Source organism: Nicotiana attenuata, chromosome 7 (assembly GCF_001879085.1).
Source record: "Nicotiana attenuata strain UT chromosome 7, NIATTr2, whole genome shotgun sequence".
NCBI lineage: Eukaryota > Viridiplantae > Streptophyta > Magnoliopsida > Solanales > Solanaceae > Nicotiana > Nicotiana attenuata.
Window position 1 is genome coordinate 6,626,376 of NC_031995.1, and position 20,587 is coordinate 6,646,962.

Genomic DNA, 20,587 nt, shown 5'->3' on the forward strand with positions numbered 1-20,587 from the left:
ATCTTTAATTTTCAAGTAAAAATGCATATTTTAACCAAATTTACTTTCAAATATCCTTTTCTAACCTCAATTTCAAATAAAAAGATTTTTAAATTTTAACCAAATGTATGTCCAAATTAAAACTCCTAACTAGTTTAGGAAAATAAATTTTAAAGAGACTTATAAAACTTAAATACGTTTTACTTTAATGAGAAAAATGTCATTATTAGCTTACTAAAATTGCCACGTCTTCCCTCGTACTCCCACTCTACCTGAAAAAGGAATACATGGCAAGAAACAGTAAAAATCTCTGTCACTACTCATTTCTCCATTTCCACTCGCCACTGTGCAAATACTCCTCTTACCACTAACGTACAACGTACGTTTCCACCGGAGATTCTAACATTCTTTCCCGCCGGCAATGGCGAATCCCGGTCAACGGGAAGGGTACAACTTGGAGTACAGATATAAGGTTGATGACTCATGGTATAGTGTACGACTCGTGCTAAAAGGCCAAAGGTTGACTGTGAAGTACGAGGGATATCCGGAGGAAGTCGACACGATTTTCGACGTCGGAGACTTCACGTCGAAGGAGGAAGTCGATGAATTTGTTGAAAGGTTCAGGTGTGTGTCACCGCAGCTGCAAGATCGTGAATGCTGTACTCTCAAGGAAGGTATGATCGTCTGTGTTGCCTGTAATGCTTTCTGTGAGGATGACATGCTGTTCTACGACGTTGTTATTGAAGCGGTGAGTTATGCATCTCAGTACTTGCTTATTTCCTCTGTATAATTTCCTCTGTTTTATGTTAGTGTAAGATAAGTTTGTAGCTCCAGTGCGCGAAATCTATGGCGACAATCCTTTTTTTTTTTTTTTGCATTTTTTCCGTGAAAGTTTGCTGATCTTTCTGTCCAAATGGAGCTGCGTAATATCTATTTGTATGTGAATATATGTACTCACTTTACGATTTAGTCCAATAAAAAATTTCTTTGCTTAAAATGAAATTCAAAATCTGTTAGCTATAGCCAAAAGCCTTGCTATTACTTTACGTAATATGCTTTTACCCGAAGTTCTTTAGCCTTTCAGAGATCTGTATCGTCAGTAGAAAAATATAAAGAGGTTCTAATTCCTCCGTTTCAATTTATTTGGACCTTCTCGGAGGGCGATGATCAAATTGACTAATTTTCAGGGTGAATTCGAACGTAGATTCTTTAAGTTTTTTGAAATAAAAGGTTAATAAACAGAGTTGAAATGTTGAAATACTCGGGATGAACCTCATAGTGAAGCTCATGTGAGATGAAATGTGCTTCTCCAGATGATGAAGAACTCCACTTTAAAGATAGAATGAATTTCATACATTATCATAATTCAGAAACTTGTAGAGTATTAGAGAGCTGCTATATTTCAAAGAGTTAGTGTTGAGAAACAATTGAATGATCCTCTTTCTAAGTGACAATTCTGAGGATATTCTCTTGGGTTAATTAGAGTATTCACTCTTATTTGTACTCTCTATTGCACATCTTCTGGTAAAGTAAATTTGCTCCTCCCTAATTGACTAAAATCATTGAAATACTGTGTCTTTGTTACTCTTGTTACTGTCATTTAACAACTTATGCTCTCAAATTCCTCAGTTTTCCGACCTCCATATAATGCTGGAGAAATTCAAATTCGAGCTAAGCGGACTACAAGTTTTCCAAATTTCTCTATGGTTGTGTTTCTATTTCATTATAACAACTTAATAAGGGATCATATCTTGAGACATATACTTTTCATTCTTCTGTATTTAGATTCAGTTGTGTGTTCATTCCTTTTTTATCAATAAATGAAAGCTTAAATTTTCTTTGCTTACTTGACTTCGAAAATAATTAAGAAAGCAGAAAGTCGAAGTATATATGTTATTTGACAAGTGACAGCGGAAACTACTGAATTGCTTCAAATTTGATTCTACCTCTCTTTGGTAGATACACAATGTGGACCATTCATTTCCCAATGGAGAGGAGGAGTGTTTATGCACCTTCATAATATCTTGGCTTCACGGTCCAAAGGAAGGATGCTTAACCGCTACCAGAATTGAAGGCATGTGTACCATAAAAGGTGTTGCTCAAGTTGATCCTAAAATAGCTTCCTTCTTGAAACAGGTGAACCAGAATCTTGGAAAATCCTCTTCCATGTTAACTTCTGCTTCGAAGAATGACAGTCCAGCATCTAAAGTATCAGTTTGTGAAAGAACAGGCAGTAATTTGTCTATTAATTCATCCTTTGAGGCAAGTTTTACTGTATAATGTTCATAAATAAGACATTAACTGCTTCCTTGTTCCATAGGGAATTAATAGTGCCAAGAGTATCGTTGGTGTGACATCAGGAGGTATGTTCAGAAACTCCATCACCTGTTATGATGCAATACTTTCACCTTTTCTTAATTTCTTCCTTATGAGCTGCAGCAACAGACAGTAGTATAGCAGGGATAGGGAACAAGACAAAGATCTTGGAGGGCTATACCCAAGTTTCTATCTCATGCTTATTGAAAACTTGGAGAGAAACTTATTACCATCATCATTCAGGGATTTTATACATGAAAATACTTCTGTTTCATCAGAAGTATACATTTTACCAAGTCTATCTATGCCATATGCGAGAAGTATTATTGCGGTTGATTGTGAAGCGAAGCTTCAGCAGATACACCAGTTTTTGGAGAATCCATCCCACCTTGTTGTGTCCTCAACTGGAAGGTATGCCCCATGCATTCAATTTCTTCATTGTTGTAGCTGACTATAATAAATGCTAACATGTCTATAAATGCATAGGAGCTATAGGTTCAGGTTGTATTGTCCCATTTCACAATACTGATTCCATGAAGCATTTAAGCAATTTTTGGCACTATTTGCTTTTCTTTATTTCTCAGTCTCTAAAATTGGTTTACTCCAATCCCCTGATATCTACATGGTAATGAAGCATTACGCCGTGTCTGGTGCCACTTTGGTCTCTAATGCTTTTATAAGCTAGTTCTTAGCGATTTAGGTGTTTAGATCTCCAAGTAATCCTCTCCAAATTAAATTTGTGTCAGAATTGTAGATCCTGTTGCCATTAATGCATACAATCAAGATTTTCATGCTCGTGCATCCATCTTCTAGACTGTCAGGGAGTTGCGTGTTTTTTGTTTGTCTTTCACAGGCCATTGGTTATAACTGAAAGAGATTCAAGGCAGGACATGATTAAGATGTGGTCTGGGATCTTGGGCTACGGACCTCTAAGACTTTACAACTTTATAGGCTACATGAAATCAGGTTGTAAGGCAAAAAAGGATCCACCTTTCCTGGATGTGAAGCATTTCATAAATGAGTTGAGAAGCATACCAAATACGATACAGGTTAAAAGATGTCCTTATATGAGGTACTATGATAAAGTAGAAAAAGTTCCAGTATAAATAGATACCTGCTACTTGTCAAAAAAGAAGAAAAAAAGGGAACCTGGATGCTCCAATTATCACTTGTCAAACTCAATTACACTATACAACAGGATAATATAAAGGTAAGAATGTAGAAATATAGGTCATGATTGTGAGGAAGTTATGTTATTTAGGCGTATTAGAGAAAAGGTTCAGTATCGGAATCAAACTCTTTTTCATCAGTAGTAGTTGGATGAAATGAAGAAGAGCAAAGTCACACTGACCCTAACCTTGTTGGAGTAATCGCCAACCCCTAAATCAAATTCATGCACGGACAAGCTTAATATATTGGTCCATGCACATCCGTACCTACAACATCTCCATAGAGTATTTATAGGGGAGAGCATTTTTTTGAAATTTGAACTTGGACAAGTCATATACTTCTAATTTCTCGTAGCCAAAAGATGTTCTATAGCAGTTTGTCCAGGTTGATTTTCCCAACCTCACCTTAGTTCCCTGTCTTATGTAGGATATGCATCTAGGATCAACAAGTACGGACAAAGATCTGATGGTGGTACATTCAAGAACAGAAGCATACAAAAGAGCAAAGCAATTAAAAGATTTGTTTCTAGAGTTCACGACTCATCTAAAGCAACTTTATAAGAAGTTCTCTGAGGAAGAGATGATGATTGTGCAGACACAGCAACAGTTCAACCATTCTTTTATTCATAGAGCTAGGTGTGAGCCCTAGTATATAGTGTTATATTGCTCGTGTATATCTTGGCCATTGCAACACGTACGTTCTTGACAGAGAAGTTGTTGTTTTTCTATAACATTAGAAGATTTATGCTATTTCATCTCTCCTTAAAAGGTGATTTGGTAAAGTCTTGTTCACTGAGCCTCTAAGAAAATGCCTTTTACGCGACCTTGTTATATACAGTATAGTGATTTGCCACTATACTATGTTGTAATGGAGATTTGAGGAGAGATAGAAACCCTAACTAATGAGGGAGAAGAGAGAAGAGGAGCGTGAAGATGAATGTAACACTGGAAAAATGAATACTCTGTATCTCATTACTTGTACAAGCTATGTATATATACAAGGCTTTACTAATTGCTATAACCACCTCACTAACCAATCACGTGTATCATTAACTAACTAACTAACACACTAATCTGCTAGAACATAAATAGACTAAACTATCCTTGTATTCAAGTTACATCTTTTGTCTCAATACTCCCCCTCAAGCTAGGTGGTAGAAAGACATCAAGTACACCTAGCTTGGACATCAAATACTCGCGTTGCACTCGTGGTAGACCTTTGGTTAGAATGTCTGCTAACTGCTCCTTTGTAGCTACATATTCTATTTGTACCAGATCATCCTGTATCTTTTCCCTTATAAACTGAAGGTCTATTTCAATGTGTTTAGTTCGTTCATGAAACACTGGGTTGGCAGCTATTTGAATTGCTGCTTTACTATCAGTGTAGATGTTCACAGGGAGACCAACTTCTATACTAATGTCTTTGAACAGACCAAGTATCCACACCAATTCAGCTACAGTTGATGCAATGCTTCTGTACTCAGATTCTGCAGAGCTCCTAGAAATGGTGCTTTGTTTTTTTGACTTCCAGGATATGAGAGAATCACCATACTTGATGAAGAAGCATGTTACTGACTTCCTAGTGATAGGGCAGGATGTCCAGTCTACATCACAATATGTAGTGATAGTGTTCCTCTGTTTGCTAGACAACAGTATGCCTTGACCTTGTTGGTTCTTAACATATCTATCCACCTTTTGAGCAGCTTCCAAATGTGATCTTTTCGGTTTCTGCATAAATTGGCTTATTGTCTGAACACTATATGCTATGTCTGGCCTTGTGACAGTTAAGTAGAGTAGTTTCCCTTGTAATCTTTGATACTTGTTGATGTTTATTAACATTTCATCATCAATTGCATTAGAGCTGCTAGTATGTTCATCATACTCCTTAGTGGTCAGTTTGATGTTGGCTTCAACAGGTGTTGCTGTAGGTTTTGCTGCTCCCAGTCCAAGCTCAGAAATATTAACCGAAAACCTTAAAGCTCGTGTGACTTCTAGGATGTGTCCGTGCTTTCTCTCAGCAACTCCATTTTGCTGAGGAGTATAAGCACAGGTTCTTTAATGAATAATACCATACTTCTGAAACAATGGGGTACAGTTAGAGTTGGCAAACTCATTATCTGACCTGACTGCTTTCATAATTTTGTTAAACTGAGTTTGAATGAACACAATAAGTTGAGTAAGCACCACACGCACGTTAGATTTGAGCTTCAATAGGAATAACCAAGTCATCCTAGTAAAGTCATCGACCACTGTCAGAAAATACTTATTGCCATTAAAAGTTGCACAGTCATATGGACCCCAAACATCAAAATGTATTAGATCAAAGGCAGCAACAGTCTTAATACAACTAGAAGGGAATGGCAACCTGGTTTGCCTATCACAGGGGCATACACTACATTTATTGATAGTGTCATTGATACTAGCTAGTTTGGCAGCAAACAGTTTCCTAAGAACACTATTAGATACATGACCTAGTCTTTTATGCCACAAGGCAACATCAACTGTAGTGTCACCCTGTCTTGACTTTATTCCAGCAGCAGCTAAAGAGACTGCAATGAGCTTCTTACCACCATATCTCTACAGAAAGTATAGACCATCTCTTTCTCTACCAGTCTCCCTCACCTTGTCACTGAAGAGATCCTGAAATACACATAAATTGGGATAAAAGGAAGCAAAGCATTTAAGATCTCTTGTCACTTTAGAGACTGATAATAAGTTGAACTTGAACTGAGGTACACAGAAAACTTCTTTAAGAGTGCTTCTGTCTGAAATATTACTGTCACCAATGTGAGTTACTTGAGTGACATCTCCATTAGGTAATAAGACTCTCCTAGGCTTAGAGGGAGCAACTACAGAAGTCTTAGTGAGCAAGTTAGCATCTGACACCATATGATTAGTTGCTCCAGCATCAATAATCCATTCTTGTGGACTAGTAGATGCTAAGAGAGCAGTGCTGGTACCTGCCACGTTTGCTTGAGCAGAGGAAGTTGAATTGTTCAGAAACTGCATTATCTAATCATACTATTCTTTAGTGAAAGGAAAAGCACTTCCTTGAGCCTGTGAAGAGGAACCTGTGGAAGATTCATGTACCTGTATAGAGGAGGATCCTGCTTGAGCTTGAGGACCAGAATGACCCCGTGCCTGACTCATAGCTTGAGAATATTCAGCTCCTTGATTCATAGTATGTTGGTGATTTTGATATGCAAGCAAATGAAGCATTGGTGTTTGCTGAGGAACATGGTTTGAGACATGATTGGAGTTCATAGGCATAGTGTATCCAGGTTCGACCATTATATTGTAAGCCCCAGCTCCCCCTTTCTTTTTGAATTTATAATCTGATGAATAACCTATTATTTTGAAGCAGTTTTCTTTACTGCGGCCCTTCATTTTGCATAACTCACACTGAATGTTATAGTTCTTCCTAAATTTTTGATTGAAACTAGGCTTAGCACTGTATAGTGCAATTGAATCATAAGGATGTGTATTTATAGTAGGTGAAGATCCTAAAATACTAGCAGAAGCAGCTACAACTCTTTGACTTTCATCACGCATAAGCATGGCATATGCTTGATTCACTGAAGGAAGTGGCTTCATCATAAGTATTTGACTACGAGCTTGAGAGTAAGAGTCATTCAAGCCCATTAGAAACTGATACACCTTTTTCTTGATACACCTTTTGCTTTCAATAAACATAACTAATAAAAAACTTGCTTTCGTAGATGTACAATAAACTCCTTGGTCTTAACACAATCACAGCCAGGAGTGGGTATAACAGACTCGGACTCATCCCAGGTCCTTTGAGCCTTGAATAATAGACAGAGATAGAGGAAGTACCTTGACTTAGGGTAACAATTTCCTTGTGTAAATTGTAGCAACGAGTATCATTCACTTTGTCAAACCTCTCTTGTAAATCCATCCACACCTTCTGTGCACTAGTGACATAAGAAATACCACTGATTAAGGTTGGTGCAACCGAGTTCATTAGCCATGACTATACAATTGCATTGCATCATTACCATTGGTACCAATACTTCTCACGAAATTACTCTTTTGTCCACCTGCCATCAACAATGCCAGTTTATTGCGGCTAAGTAACATAATACGCATAGATCGATACCACAAGGAGTAATTATCAGTGCCGGTCCGCTAGAATGAAATCAATAAAATTTCACTTGTGTCGCTGGGAGCTAGGTATAGAGGGTGAGTGACTGCAACTGTAACACCTTCCTCAAATTTATCATTGGAGGATGCATGCGATGCATTTTCAGCTGTGAAGTTGCATTTTCATGTTCCAAATCATCAATCGCCATTGTTGAGTACTTTGGAGCTTCGAATCAGAAAAAAATGAGATTTTAATTGTTTTGTGAATGCAGAGAAGAAGACAGAGTAAAGGAGAAGACATATGATCGATTTGCGAGCTTCGATTCAAAGCTCGAGCTCTGGTACCACGCTGAAATAGAGATTTGAGGAGAGATAGGAACCCTAACTAATGAGGGAAAAGAGAGAAGAGGAGCGTGAAGATGAATGTAACAGTTGGAAAAATGAATACTTTGTATCTCATTACTTGTACAAGCTATGTATATATACAAGGCTTTAGTAACTGCTACAACCACATCACTAACCAATCATGTGTATCATTAACTAACTAACTAACACACTAATCTGCTAGCACATAAATAGACTAAATTACCCCTGTATTCAAGTTACATCTTTTGTCTCAACGCACTAGAAGCTTTTTTTTATGCGAGAATTTAACATTTTATTACATGTCGTTCTGACCTTTGCCCACATCGTTTTATCATATTGCAAAATATAATTTCACCACAAGGTGATTTTATTGATCCCTTTTATGATATATAGATGTATAGTTCTGCCCATGTTGCGATGATATTGGATGTGAATGTATCTTGCATTCATGTGGGGTTAAGTGTACATGTTGCCACTATTAAGTCTGTTGTTAAAAAACTAAGCCACTTCTCAATAAGTAAAATAAAAGTTGGATTCACATTTGGCATTTGAATTTGGTTTCCGAATTATTCTGGGAAACTAATATGTGGAAAATAATGTTTGGGAAATGGTATATACGGTTTGGTATTTCAAAATCAGTTTTGTAGAAACATTTGTATCAGTTTTGTGAAAGCTTCATATAGATTTTTCTCTTCTGTTTCGAAAAATATTTTGATCTTTTTCAAAAACTCAATTTATGTTTCAAACCGAATGATTTTTGAGTGAGAAAAACTTCTCAAAAACCCAAAATCTAGATAGAGTGGATTAAAAGAAATGTAAGTTTGTATTATGGATTTCAAATTAAAATTTCTTTTGGAATATACAATATAAACTAAATTATGGTTTTGTAAAAATGAAACTCAAATGTTAAAAAAAAAAAGTTAGAGAAACAGAGCATTTTTGGACCCTCAGTTATTCATAAATCCAAATTTTAGTTTTTTTTTTATATGACTAAGCATGTTTAAACTTCAATTTAGGGAAATATTGTTTCCGGTCCATTTTTAGGTAAGAATTTGTTTCATTTGGACTACTTTTACAACTCTTTCAAATGATGTAGTGTACATAATTTGGTGAAGATTCACAAGTAAAGGACTCAAAAGTGCACATTACAATAAATTGAAAGTTAAATTTGCTTAACCAAATATCACAAGGATCAGAAATACAATCTATTATATTATTGAGGACTACAAGTGCAAATTGTAATTCCAAACACAAAAAATGTTCTCCAGAAAAACTCTTTTTCTTCCAAAACCATAATCACAAAAACTAAACAAAATCAAATCTCAAAATGTTCTCCAGAAAACTATTATTGTGAAAAAAAGGGAACAAACAAAGTGGGTGAAATACATGGGAATCTTCATCACTGTTTAATTATTGAAAATTTGAAATACAATAGATGCTGAAATGTGGGGTTTAGTAACGTTATACTGAAGAATAGAAACTCCAAACCCAGAAAAGGGAAATCAGTGCAATAATATTCAATGGGATGGGGAAGAGGATTATACGAGGGAGTAATAGGAGTGGGATCGTTAACTTTACTGGGTTGGACGGGGTTATGGTTTTTGAATCGGCGACTGTATAAAGAGTATGAAGAGAAGAGAGTACTGGTTCAGATCATCTTCAGTGTTGTTTTCGCTTTCTCCTGCAACCTTTTTCAGCTTGTACTTTTCGAGATCATTCCCCTTCTTTCTAAAGAGTATGTCTTTTTTTTTTGGCTTATTCGCATTGTTCGTTTCTGCTTTGTATTGAGCTTATTGTTGTTTGATTTGTTTAGTTGCGAACTAGGTTTGGAGAATTATTTTGTTTTATTTTCTGAAAGTAATATAGCATTAATGGGATGAGAAAAACACAATCTTTAATGGTAGAGACTTTGCTTTTGTTTTTGCTTAATTGGAAACCGGTGAGCTGGCTGTGTGTAACTATGGGTTCATACTGGACAAAACTCTGTGGTTGATAGAAGATAAATTCCAGTGTTCAGTCTAATTGGGGATTATGTTCTTTCTAGTTAGAGATTGTCTTTGCTGGCATAGTTGGAAATTCTTCATTGGATCTGTGACATTGGAATAGAAAACTAATGAATCCTGATTGATCAATAAATGGGCTAGGTGTCAATCCGAAGCTAGTTGGATCGCTCATATAAATCATCTATATTTGTTTTGTTCAACTGGGACATTTTCCTTTCATTACTGGTAATAATTTGTACTATGAGGCAAATTTCGGGTACTCTAAAACTATCAGTTCTGTAAATGTCACTGTTTGAACATTGACATGCAAGTCTTTGACCAGATTAAAAGGAGTCCTGGTAAATACCAGACTAATGTAAGTATAATAACAATAACCAAGCCTTAAACCAAACTAGTTGATCTTGCGTACATTTATGGTTGGTTCTTCTTTTGTGTTCTTTAACTAAATTCACATTGATTATGAGATTAGAGGTCTTTGCAAACAACTTATTTCATGTAACTTTGGATACACCTTATCTCCTTTTAGCACATCAATCATAAGAGTGTCATACCTACAGACGGTGTATTTGGAGGTTTATATAATGAGGCATCTTTGCCAACTATTACTTATTTTATCCTCTATATGTGCTACATGCAGCTTCTATCTTATGTAATCATTTTAAATCATGTCTAATCTTTTCCATTGAAAAGCTTGTCAACTCTTCTGTAGTTCTTTCCTTTTACTTTGTTATGTACCCTTTTATTGCATAGTATTCTTGTAGCACTGATGCACTTCAACTAGCCTATTGAGTTCTATGTGTTACATCTTTAGCTATATGTTAGAGCATTGAAGCCCAAAAGGTCCTGTAGCGAACTGTTGTCTCTAAAAAATCGTGTCTTCCACTCTCTCATTCTGTTTCTTTTCAACTAAGATCTTTATTTTTTTACATAAAGGGAATATAAAGAGAGTGCGAGATAAGAAGCAAAACATAAGAGTTATGAAAATTCTTGTTTTCAAAGTCCTCTTTTGGTGACAGCTGGCTTATGATTATGTTCATTATAGTGTGTCTCCCTGTATGCATATCTATAATTGTTAACTGCTGCTTCATCCTGCAGAACCTTAAAGTCACACAAACCAAAGATTGATTCATCATGTTGACGTTGTTTTGTGAACATTGTAGTTTTGTGCAAACACTATGTCCTCAATACCAGTTCAATGTATGGCCTATCAAAAATATAGTTGCATGAATGACTCTAGTAGGTTATATCATACTTCTTTCTTCTTTCATTCCCTTAAAGAATACCGATTGTAATGTACTTGCTTTTTAAGAGTGTAATGTTTAACCACATTACTATATTGACATTGGTAAAAGAAAATGTTTGAAATAATAGTTCGTGAAGAAAAATGGCATAATTAGCTGAAAACATGTCATATCATGAGTAATATTTATATAAAGTAGTATTATCTTATATTAGTTTGAATTATTGGAGAGAGAGAGAAGTGTTCTATGAAGATGTCAGTAGGTCATTTTTTGGGACAGGGAACAGTATCTTCAGTCTGTTTTACTAGATTTGCACTATCTTTTAGATTTTTATATGCTGTTTCTTTGTAAATTGTAGGGCAAGATGGATGAATTGGAAGGTGGACTTGTTTTGTTTGATATTGTTACTAGTCTTCATGTTGCCCTATTATCATTGCTACCTGATGCTTTGCAACAGTGGTAAGTTGCCCTATTGTCATCACTACCTGATGCTAACTATGATCATGCTCAATGAAAACCTCAGTTTTAACCTTTTACATACCTTTGTTGAATCTGCTCTATCCTCTTTTTGTTTTCTTTTCTATCTTTATTTTTATTTTATTTTTTCCATTCCTGCTATTGATAAGAATTGGCTGATGCTGCTTACTGTGCAGTCATTTTAGTCCCCAGATCCTTCATGGCACAAAAAATGTGATATTTTTCTTCCTCTCTTGCATGAAGAAGGGCAAAGATTACCATGAGGCCCCCTAGACATGATTTTTATTTATCGATCTCTCAACATAATGTGTTTTCTCAAATACTGTTAAACTATTTATAACATGTGATGTTGCTCACTTTTTATGATTATTCTCTCAAGAGAAAAGTGATAAGATCCCAAGTATTGGATACTTTATGTCCTCCGCAACTCAACCCCTTAGCTATTCAGGAAAAGAGAGAAGAGGATAATACCTAGAGAGATGTGCTTTGTGGAAATTCCGAGATGGTGTTTATAGGAATCTTTACACGAGCTTTATTTGCATGATTTCCTTGTCTATGCACGTGGAGGTTTCATGGTAGTTACCTCTAATCTTTAAGTAGATGGCGTCCTTCTGCATGCTTGCTTCATCACCTTTAAATGCACTTTGTTGAAAGCACTAATTTGGTTCATGCTCTTAAAGTGGAAGAGGACTTTTATCATGTGGATTAAATGACAAAATACGAATTCAGAAAGTTTTTTATTTTGGAATTAGTGAAGACTTGATCTGGTTATGGGTTATTACGGCTAGGTTAGAATTCTAAACATTTAATGCACTTCAATAAAATTGACTATATGTTCTTTGGTTACCTTGTGAGCTAGTTTTTGCCATTGTCTTAGGACCAAGATCCATCTTCTTAATGTGGCATCATAGCCAAACCCGTCCCAATTCTTGGTTTATCCAATATTGGGCCACCATGTTGTATTGTACCTTGAGTGTGCTGGAGGAAGGAGGATTTAAGTGTCCTACATTGATTGAGATAATGGTTGTTGTTTGCTTATATGGTTTGGGCAATCCTCGCCTCAGAGCTAGCTTTTGGGTTGAGTTAAGCACAAAGTCCATATTTTTAAAAAGTGTATGTTTGATGTCACATTGTTGTCCATTTATGCAACTTCATTGCAAATCAACTGGCTACTCCATGTTCTCCTGTAAGGGCCAACAAATAATATCATAATCACCATGAATAAATAGGACAGTCTTGAACATATTTGATTATATGTACTCCAATGCTGTTCCAACATTCTCTCTCTCACGCGCACAAGTTGCATTGTGGTATGCAGTGTTGGCTTTTAACCATGAATTTTTTTACACTCCAACAGATATTAGATTGTACCATCTCAATCACCTCTCTTCAGAAAATGTTCTGAATCTTGAGTTTGTATTCAGGCGTGAGGAAGGAACGGGCTGCAGTGGGTGCTATCTTATTCTTGTTGGCTTTTCTCTATGGTTTTTGGCGTTTGGGCATTCACTTTCCAATGCCTTCACCTGACAGAGGTTTGTATATTATCTTGTTGCACATGGATTTGGTTTCGCACTCTCCTTGTTGATTTGCTGGATATTGCAATATGTTCTCTGGGCCTCACCTTTATGAATAAGACATCATAGTGACATGATTATATAGGACCAGAAGTTTTCCCCTCTATTCTTACTGTAATTTTGAAATTTTGCGTGAAGAAGAAAGCTACTCTAGTCTCTTGAACCATTTCTTTAGTCTAGTTTTCTCATCTACACATTCCCGTAACCGAACAGGGATGAACTCCAGATTCTTTCTACTGTATCTTAGTCATCATAGTGTTTGCTTGCTCTAACTTATAGTATCTGTATTTGATGGAAGAAGCTGTAACGTTTTGTAAAATCTTAAGTGAAATAGTTAAAAATGATTGAAGATGAAAATGAAAGATTCTCTAAGGGTATCGTTAGAGTCCCACACTAGTTTAGGGTATGAGTGATAGTCTCCTTATGCTTTTGGACAATCCTCACCTCGTTAGTTAGTTTTGGGGTTGAGTTAGGCTAAATTTCTATTTTTTTTTTAAGATGGTACCAGAGCCAGACCAAACCCCATTTTTGGTTTACCCAATTCTCACCCCATGTTATGTTGTCCATGCTTTGCATATCCAGCCCCGAGCAAGCGAGGGGGTGTCAGATTCCCACATTGGTTAATGGTATGGGTTGTAGTTTCCTTATATGGTCTTGGATAATCCTCATCCCAACTAACTTTTGGGCTTGAGTTAGGCCCAAGATCCATTTTCTTAACAGATCTTATTGAAATTCATAGCCATACTCTATTGACTTTACCCACAGTCCCGGTCACGGAGTTTAATAGTAAAGGTAGTGTCTATAATGACTCATTAGACTACATGGGAGGTCCACTCAGTTTATTTGAAGTGGACTAACAAATATACTTGTAATTTTCCTCAGACTCTTGTCATCTTTGTATTCTACTTTCTTTTTTCAGGATTTTTCACCATACCTCAGCTGGTTAGCAGGATTGGAGTGATTGGTGTGACTGTCATGGCTATCCTTTCAGGTTTTGGAGCAGTAAATTTGCCGTACAGTTATCTATCTCTATTCATCAGGTAAGATGGGAGCATAAGATGCAGCTTAAGTTGGTGCATGTGAGTGCAAACACAGTTGGTTTCTAGTTTATCTTCTTGGAGATGGCACTGAACTAGATCCAATAGTGAGCTGTACAGTACATTCCTTTCTTAACCTCCTTAGTGTAATGGAAAAACTGTTATTTTAAGAAAGACAGCTTTGGGTAATAACCCCTTGCTTTTATCTACAACCTACTATAGCCTTACTTGGACTGGGTTTTACCAATTTGAATTTGATACTCCTAGCATTTAGTCAAATATATATTGAACTGAAGTCTATAGTAAAGGAGCTTATTATTTTTATAGTAATTATATTTGGTTTTAGTTTCCTGACTCTTTCTATATCGAAGAGAAATAGAGGAATCTGAGATCAAAGGACTGGAGAGGCAGCTGATGCAGTCAATTGAAACTTGCATTGCAAAGAAAAAGAAAATTATTCTTTGTCAAAGGGAAATGGAGCGGATCCTAGATTCAGAAGAGGTAATTGGTTAACTTAAGCTTGTTTTTGTATGCTTTCATTATGGGTACACAGACGCGCCCAAAAAAACAAGCACGGAAAGAAACACGCAGATTATGTCTGTAGGTAGCCTGTACTTTTTCTTCTCTGTCATACTAGTGTAAAGTCATTGATGATAGCTTAGTATCTAAAATGGGCTGAGACACTTTATTATGCCTTTGTATACCCTTATCCTACCTGCGTTGGAAGTCATAGGTACTCCCTGCAATTCTTGATACTATCTAGAGTATATATATATAGTTCTACTGCATATTCGTTCAAGTGAGTCAACTGAAATGCCCTTTGCACTGCCATTAATAGCATAGGAATCACACTTTGGAAGGGTGGACAATTAGCTATAGCAGTGGGTGTTGTAGCGTTTGTCAGTATTTCCTGCATGAAACACTATCTTGAGTATCTCTGTCATACCCTTTTCTAGATCAAGTAGCATTTTTAGAAAGATATTGACGCCCTTAAGAAATACTATAACTTGCTTTAGAAACCAGAACTTAATTTCTTGCTGGAGTTATACTGCAACTGTCCGTACTTAAAAGAAAGTTTAGCTGATGTTTGGGAAGGTGTTGCTGATGTTTAACTGTCCGTATTTAAAAGAAACTTCAAATTTCATATTTTACATCAGCTGCTATTGCCAAGAGATAATAAAAGAAAGAAAAGAGAAGGTGTCCTTTGGTGGTTCTGAACATTTGCAGTTTCTTATTTATTTTATTTTGAAGTACTCTATTTGTTTCTGCTGCAGAAAACAAAAGCGAATTCCTTCTTTAAGCGCATTGTGGGAACAGTTGTACGATCCGTTCAGGATGACCAAAAGGAACAAGGTTAGTGTATGGTGGAAAGTTTCTCCAGGAAATTTATTGATTCAAGTGCATAAAAGCCCCCGTGTGGAAGATTCTTTTTTTTTTTAATGTCTCCTTCATGTGCTGATTGTAGTTAATTTCTTCTGCGGCAGTTCCCAGTTTCTATTGCTGCGTCTCTCTCTCACTCTCACTCTCACTCTCTGCTATGATTCTTTTCTAATATTATATAAGTCTGACCATGCCATAGTGATAGGTGAGTAAAAACTATTCTGGATGGAGTGAAGCAGTACATCTAAAGACTTAAAATAAATAAAAAAATGGCAGTAAACAACTGACAATGATTGATGCTTTTTATTCTAGGATGTGGGTTGTGAAACAATTCCTAACTTTATTTTGAATGATCACATTTAGGGCCTATTACAATGTTCAAGAAGAAAGTTCATTATTGCGATTCTGATTAGCAGGAGCGATAGTGGGATAAAAGCTTGCAACTTTTTCCATTAACTTCAAAAATTTGTCGGATTAAATGCAACTGTTTAAATAACAGTTGATAATAGGAGAAATTGAGTGGCGTAAATTGCATTTTTGAAGAAGTGACTTTCTTTTCGGGGCATCTTCTAGCTATATCGCATTTGAATGGAGGGAGACATTGTACTTTAGATATATGGGTTGACATTCTGTCACTCTTTTTGGTAAGATGATTTGATATACTGTCACTCAAGTAGGACAACAGCAAGGTGGTTTCCTTTTCCTCTCTAATTACTAGGATCTACGAGCATTACAATAAGTCACCTAAGGTGTTCAGCTTTCATCTGTTTAAGTTTGTTTTTTCCTTCTTTTTTGAACATCAAATGCTCTTTCTTCAACTGTACATGATACTTACATCACTTTCTAACAATTCTTTGACGCACTTCTCTTTGGTGTTGGATGCACGTCATGCATGAAGATATTAGAAATATGGAAAACGAGGTTCAGGCCTTAGAGGAACTATCAAAGCAGCTTTTCTTGGAAATTTATGAGCTTCGCCAAGCTAAGGTTCGTATTGAACTTTCTTATTCTGTATTATTTTTTTACCCTCCACCTTGCTGAAAAATGACCAATGTGATTGTTAAGAGTGTAATGTCTGAATAAATTATCATATTGATTTGGTAGAAGGTTAAAACTATAGTTTGAAGTGTGAAAAGTTGGAGTAGTTATTCTGTATCATATAACATCAACTTTTGAAATATGAGAAGTAGTATCAAGCTACTTTCTCAAAAAATATATAAAATTAGTAGTATCAAGTTATATTAATTTGAATTGACCAGCAAACAGTTATATTAATTTGAATTGTTGCAAAGGGTGGAGAAACATTCCTTTTAAAGAAATAGGTCAGCACTTTTGGGGAAGATTGGATAAAGAAGGTAGGTCACAGTCACACTCAATGGTGTGGCCTAGTGGTCAATGAAGTGGGTAATACCAGGGTTCAAATCCCAACGAAGACACAAGACCACTAGATGATTTCTTCTCATCTGTCTAAGCTTTTGCTGGCAGAGTTAGTATCTATGCTGGTGTGAGGTCGCAGGTAGCCGATGGATTTGCATGCAAGCTGGCCGAGACACGAGCATTATATAAAAAAATGAATTATGAAAGTAGGTCTCGTTGAGACAGGGAGCTCAAAATCACTATTCCACTCTCTTCCCTTCTGAACTTTACCTAGCAGACTCTCTTGTGCAATATAAGTTGTGTGATGCTTAACTAAGCCTTCCTGAGGTTTGAAACTTGTTTTCCCTTAATTCATCATTCCTTGGCTTCTCTTTTTCTCAGAAAAACCCATCAGGCTTACTTATTTCCAAACAGTTGGCACCTTTAATGATATCAAACAGACTACCAGTTTGCAGGAATGACACACCTCGTCTCTGGTTAAAATATTAATTCTGCCCACATGGTTTGAGCAAATTATGCAACCAAGAAACCTTCTCCTCTTTCCTTCCCCCTTTCCCCCAAAATGTATACGTGTATGACAATATTACATTGCCGTCATCTTTTTCTTGGACCATTTGCTTTCTTTGGTTGTTTGTCAGCTTTCCTAGTTGAAGGGTTTTGGGGCAGGGGGGTTGTCTACTGTATTTTTCGTGTCTCCTACTCGACAAGGTAGTCCCTCTATCTATATGTGTTCATTCAGCTTCCTTAATTCGTCTTTGTGTTGAATTTTTATAGGTTTTTTGTTGTTTTACCTTATGAGAGCAGCAAACTATTCCTTTATTTGTCCGCAAGCTCATAATTTTGTGGTCCATCATCTAGTTCAGCTTGTATCGTGAAATTACTTTCTTTTATTGATTTAATTCAGTTGCTTTGAATCTACTTTCTTTGTGTTTAACTGCTTCAATTTGTTGACTACACCAGGAAGCTGCTGCTTATTCTCGAACATGGAAGGGTCACTTGCAAAATCTTTTGGGCTATGTGTGTTCTGTGTATTGTGTGTATAAAATGATAAAGGTATGAAAATGATGTTAAATTTGGTAAATTTGAGCACCTCTCACATGATGACTGCTCTTTTCCAGTTCATATGACAGGCCTATGTTAGTGTTAGCAGGAAACTTGATTGATGTTTTTCTTGTTGATTGACACCACTGCACAAACTTTTATGGTCCTCCATTTCTATATCATATTAATACTGACATGGACAACAAAGTTTGTTTATGTTGTGGATTTGCTGCACTGCACACATAGGTCTTTCTATGATCTTTCGTGTTGCTTTCACCCCCTCCAAATTCTGCTTATTATTATTATTTGAGCCAGATAGCTAATTGACCATTTTAACTTTTGCAGTCTCTTCAGAGTGTTGTTTTCAAGGAGGTATGCTTCTAAATTAGAATTTCATCTGCTTAGTGGTTCACTTTTCTTTATATAATTTATAGCTGAATCCTTGAGATTTGACAACAAGCATATTGTTCTTTGACAGGCCGGTTCTGTCGATCCTGTAACAAGGACAATCAGCATATTTTTACAGTTCTTCGACATTGGAATAAATGTCAACTTATTATCACAGGTTTATCTACTGTCTGCATTATTTCATCTACTCATGGTATTCATGGTTATGGTTCTACTTAATGGTTATCCTATCATTTGAGTGAAGCTATTGTTTGCGTTAATACGTTTTGGAGATGAACCTTCAGCGACGAGGTTTGATTAAGAAGCTATCGTCTCAAACTTCTTACATGAAATTGGAAGTAATTGGGTCGAAGATAAAAGTGCTTGAAGAAAATGTCTTTTGGTTTTACCTATAGCAAAACCGCTGAAGGGAAACTAGATCAACATTCTTGACAAGTGAACGCTGAGAAGCTAATTCAACACATTTTCAATTTCTCTTTGTGTGATGATGGATGTGTAAGCACATTAAAAGTTTCAAAGGATTAAAATAAAATGTGGAATTTAAACTAAATCTCATTGATAATAAGACAATCTTTAACAGTACACTGTTGTCTTTTAATATCAAGTCGAGGTTATCTTTACTACCCGAGTGAAATCAATTGTATATCATTTAATAGGGAACGGTGTTATATTGGATAGGTGAAGGGGTCACTCATCACTGTTGTATGAGTGGCATTGTAAGCTTTTAGGAGCTCATTCTGAGGCTCTTTCTCAGTAGTTTATTGTTTCTGTTAGTATTTCGTCTTTTATTTTCTTGACAGGAGTTATCTGACCATTGCTCCCTTGTGCAGTACATCTCTCTCCTGTTCATTGGGGTATTGATTGTGGTCTCAGTGAGGGGCTTCCTGACTAACTTGATGAAGGTAAATTTAGGCTTGATGGTCCCATCTTCAAGTTTGCTGGATGTCATCATTTATGGTTTATGGATCTAGAAAACACCTGTTCATCTCGTTTACATTGTTTTAGTATATAAGTTGCTTTCAGATAACAATATAATTGCAATTTTTTTTAAGGTTTAATCTTAAACATTTCTTCATGAGTAAATCCTCCAATTTGGTTGCACATGTACCCGCACAGATAGACGCAAGGAAACTACTTGACATCCTTTAACTGTTTGGAAATGCAAACCCAGCTTTTTATCGACTCGAGTATCCTGCATCTTACTTGAAGCGTTTTTGTTTGTGCCCAGTTCTTCTTTGCAGTTTCCAGAGTTGGAAGTGGATCATCAAGTAATGTCGTGCTTTTTCTCTCTGAAATCATGGGAATGTATTTCCTGTCGTCCATTCTTTTGATTAGAAAGAGCCTGGCAACCGAATATCGGTATGGTTACTACTAATAAGCTTTTTACTTTGAATTTCTGTTACTAGAGATCTTGTTTTATAGTGATCGATGCTTTAAACTAATCAAACCCAATTTCCTATCATGAATAGTTTTCTCCTCAATGCGACTTGCTGAGTGGTTTAAAAAAAAATTGGTCTGATAATTATGGCTATAACGCTAGAACCGACCATTTTGCGGACATGGGAAATATATTAAGCTAGTTAGTAACTTAGTTGATTTTGATACATGATCTGATATTGAACAAAATTTATCTGCACTCGGTGTTTACACTATGCCCGACCTGATTTTTGTTGGCAGGATAATCATAACGGATGTATTAGGTGGAGACATTCAATTTGACTTCTATCACAGGTGGTTTGATGCAATATTTGTAGCAAGTGCCTTCTTATCTCTGCTTTTGCTATCTGCGCACTATACAGCTCGAAAGGCCGATAATAAGCACCCAATTGATTAAAACATTTTCCTCAGTGAAGAGGCAATTTTTACTTTTAGTCCACAAGGAATTACCACTATTCTTTGTAATGTTGTATCATTGATATAGTAGAAATTTTTGCATGATCAAAGCCCTCTGGTTCACATCTGTTTGATATCTTCTAAATTCAAGTTGACAACCCAAAATTTCCAAATTTTTTTGGGGTATTACTACTTTTAGCCCATGCTAGAAACTATTTACATTCGATAGCCGAAAAAGTGTATAAAATTTGTTTAATTTTGTATGTAACATACAGAATATATATA

General features: G+C 36.1%; 2 protein-coding genes across 4 annotated transcripts; both read left to right on the forward strand.

The window, feature by feature from the left end:
- LOC109230394 lies at positions 323–4,460 on the forward strand. 3 transcript variants are annotated; one of them, XR_002068628.1, is made up of 6 exons: positions 323–727; positions 1,939–2,115; positions 2,300–2,342; positions 2,419–2,706; positions 3,149–3,344; positions 3,892–3,976. XR_002068628.1 is itself a non-coding variant. In XM_019395901.1 (5 exons), the coding sequence occupies exons 1-5, from the start codon at positions 401–403 to the stop codon at positions 4,023–4,025; spliced, it is 969 nt and encodes a 322-aa protein (XP_019251446.1). In that variant the 5' UTR covers positions 323–400; the 3' UTR covers positions 4,026–4,460. The 3 variants fall into 3 exon arrangements, 1 of the variants encoding a protein (XP_019251446.1); XR_002068627.1 differs by having other exon boundaries at positions 3,149–3,367; positions 3,892–3,971; XM_019395901.1 differs by lacking the exon at positions 3,149–3,344 and having other exon boundaries at positions 3,892–4,460.
- LOC109228624 (GPCR-type G protein 2-like) lies at positions 9,222–20,491 on the forward strand. The gene is made up of 13 exons (XM_019393781.1): positions 9,222–9,666; positions 11,534–11,634; positions 13,077–13,184; positions 14,146–14,266; positions 14,635–14,764; positions 15,538–15,616; positions 16,542–16,630; positions 17,981–18,073; positions 18,407–18,433; positions 18,540–18,626; positions 19,300–19,371; positions 19,698–19,828; positions 20,147–20,491. Exons 1-13 carry the CDS (start codon positions 9,452–9,454, stop codon positions 20,301–20,303), a joined length of 1,410 nt encoding a protein of 469 aa, XP_019249326.1. The 5' UTR covers positions 9,222–9,451; the 3' UTR covers positions 20,304–20,491.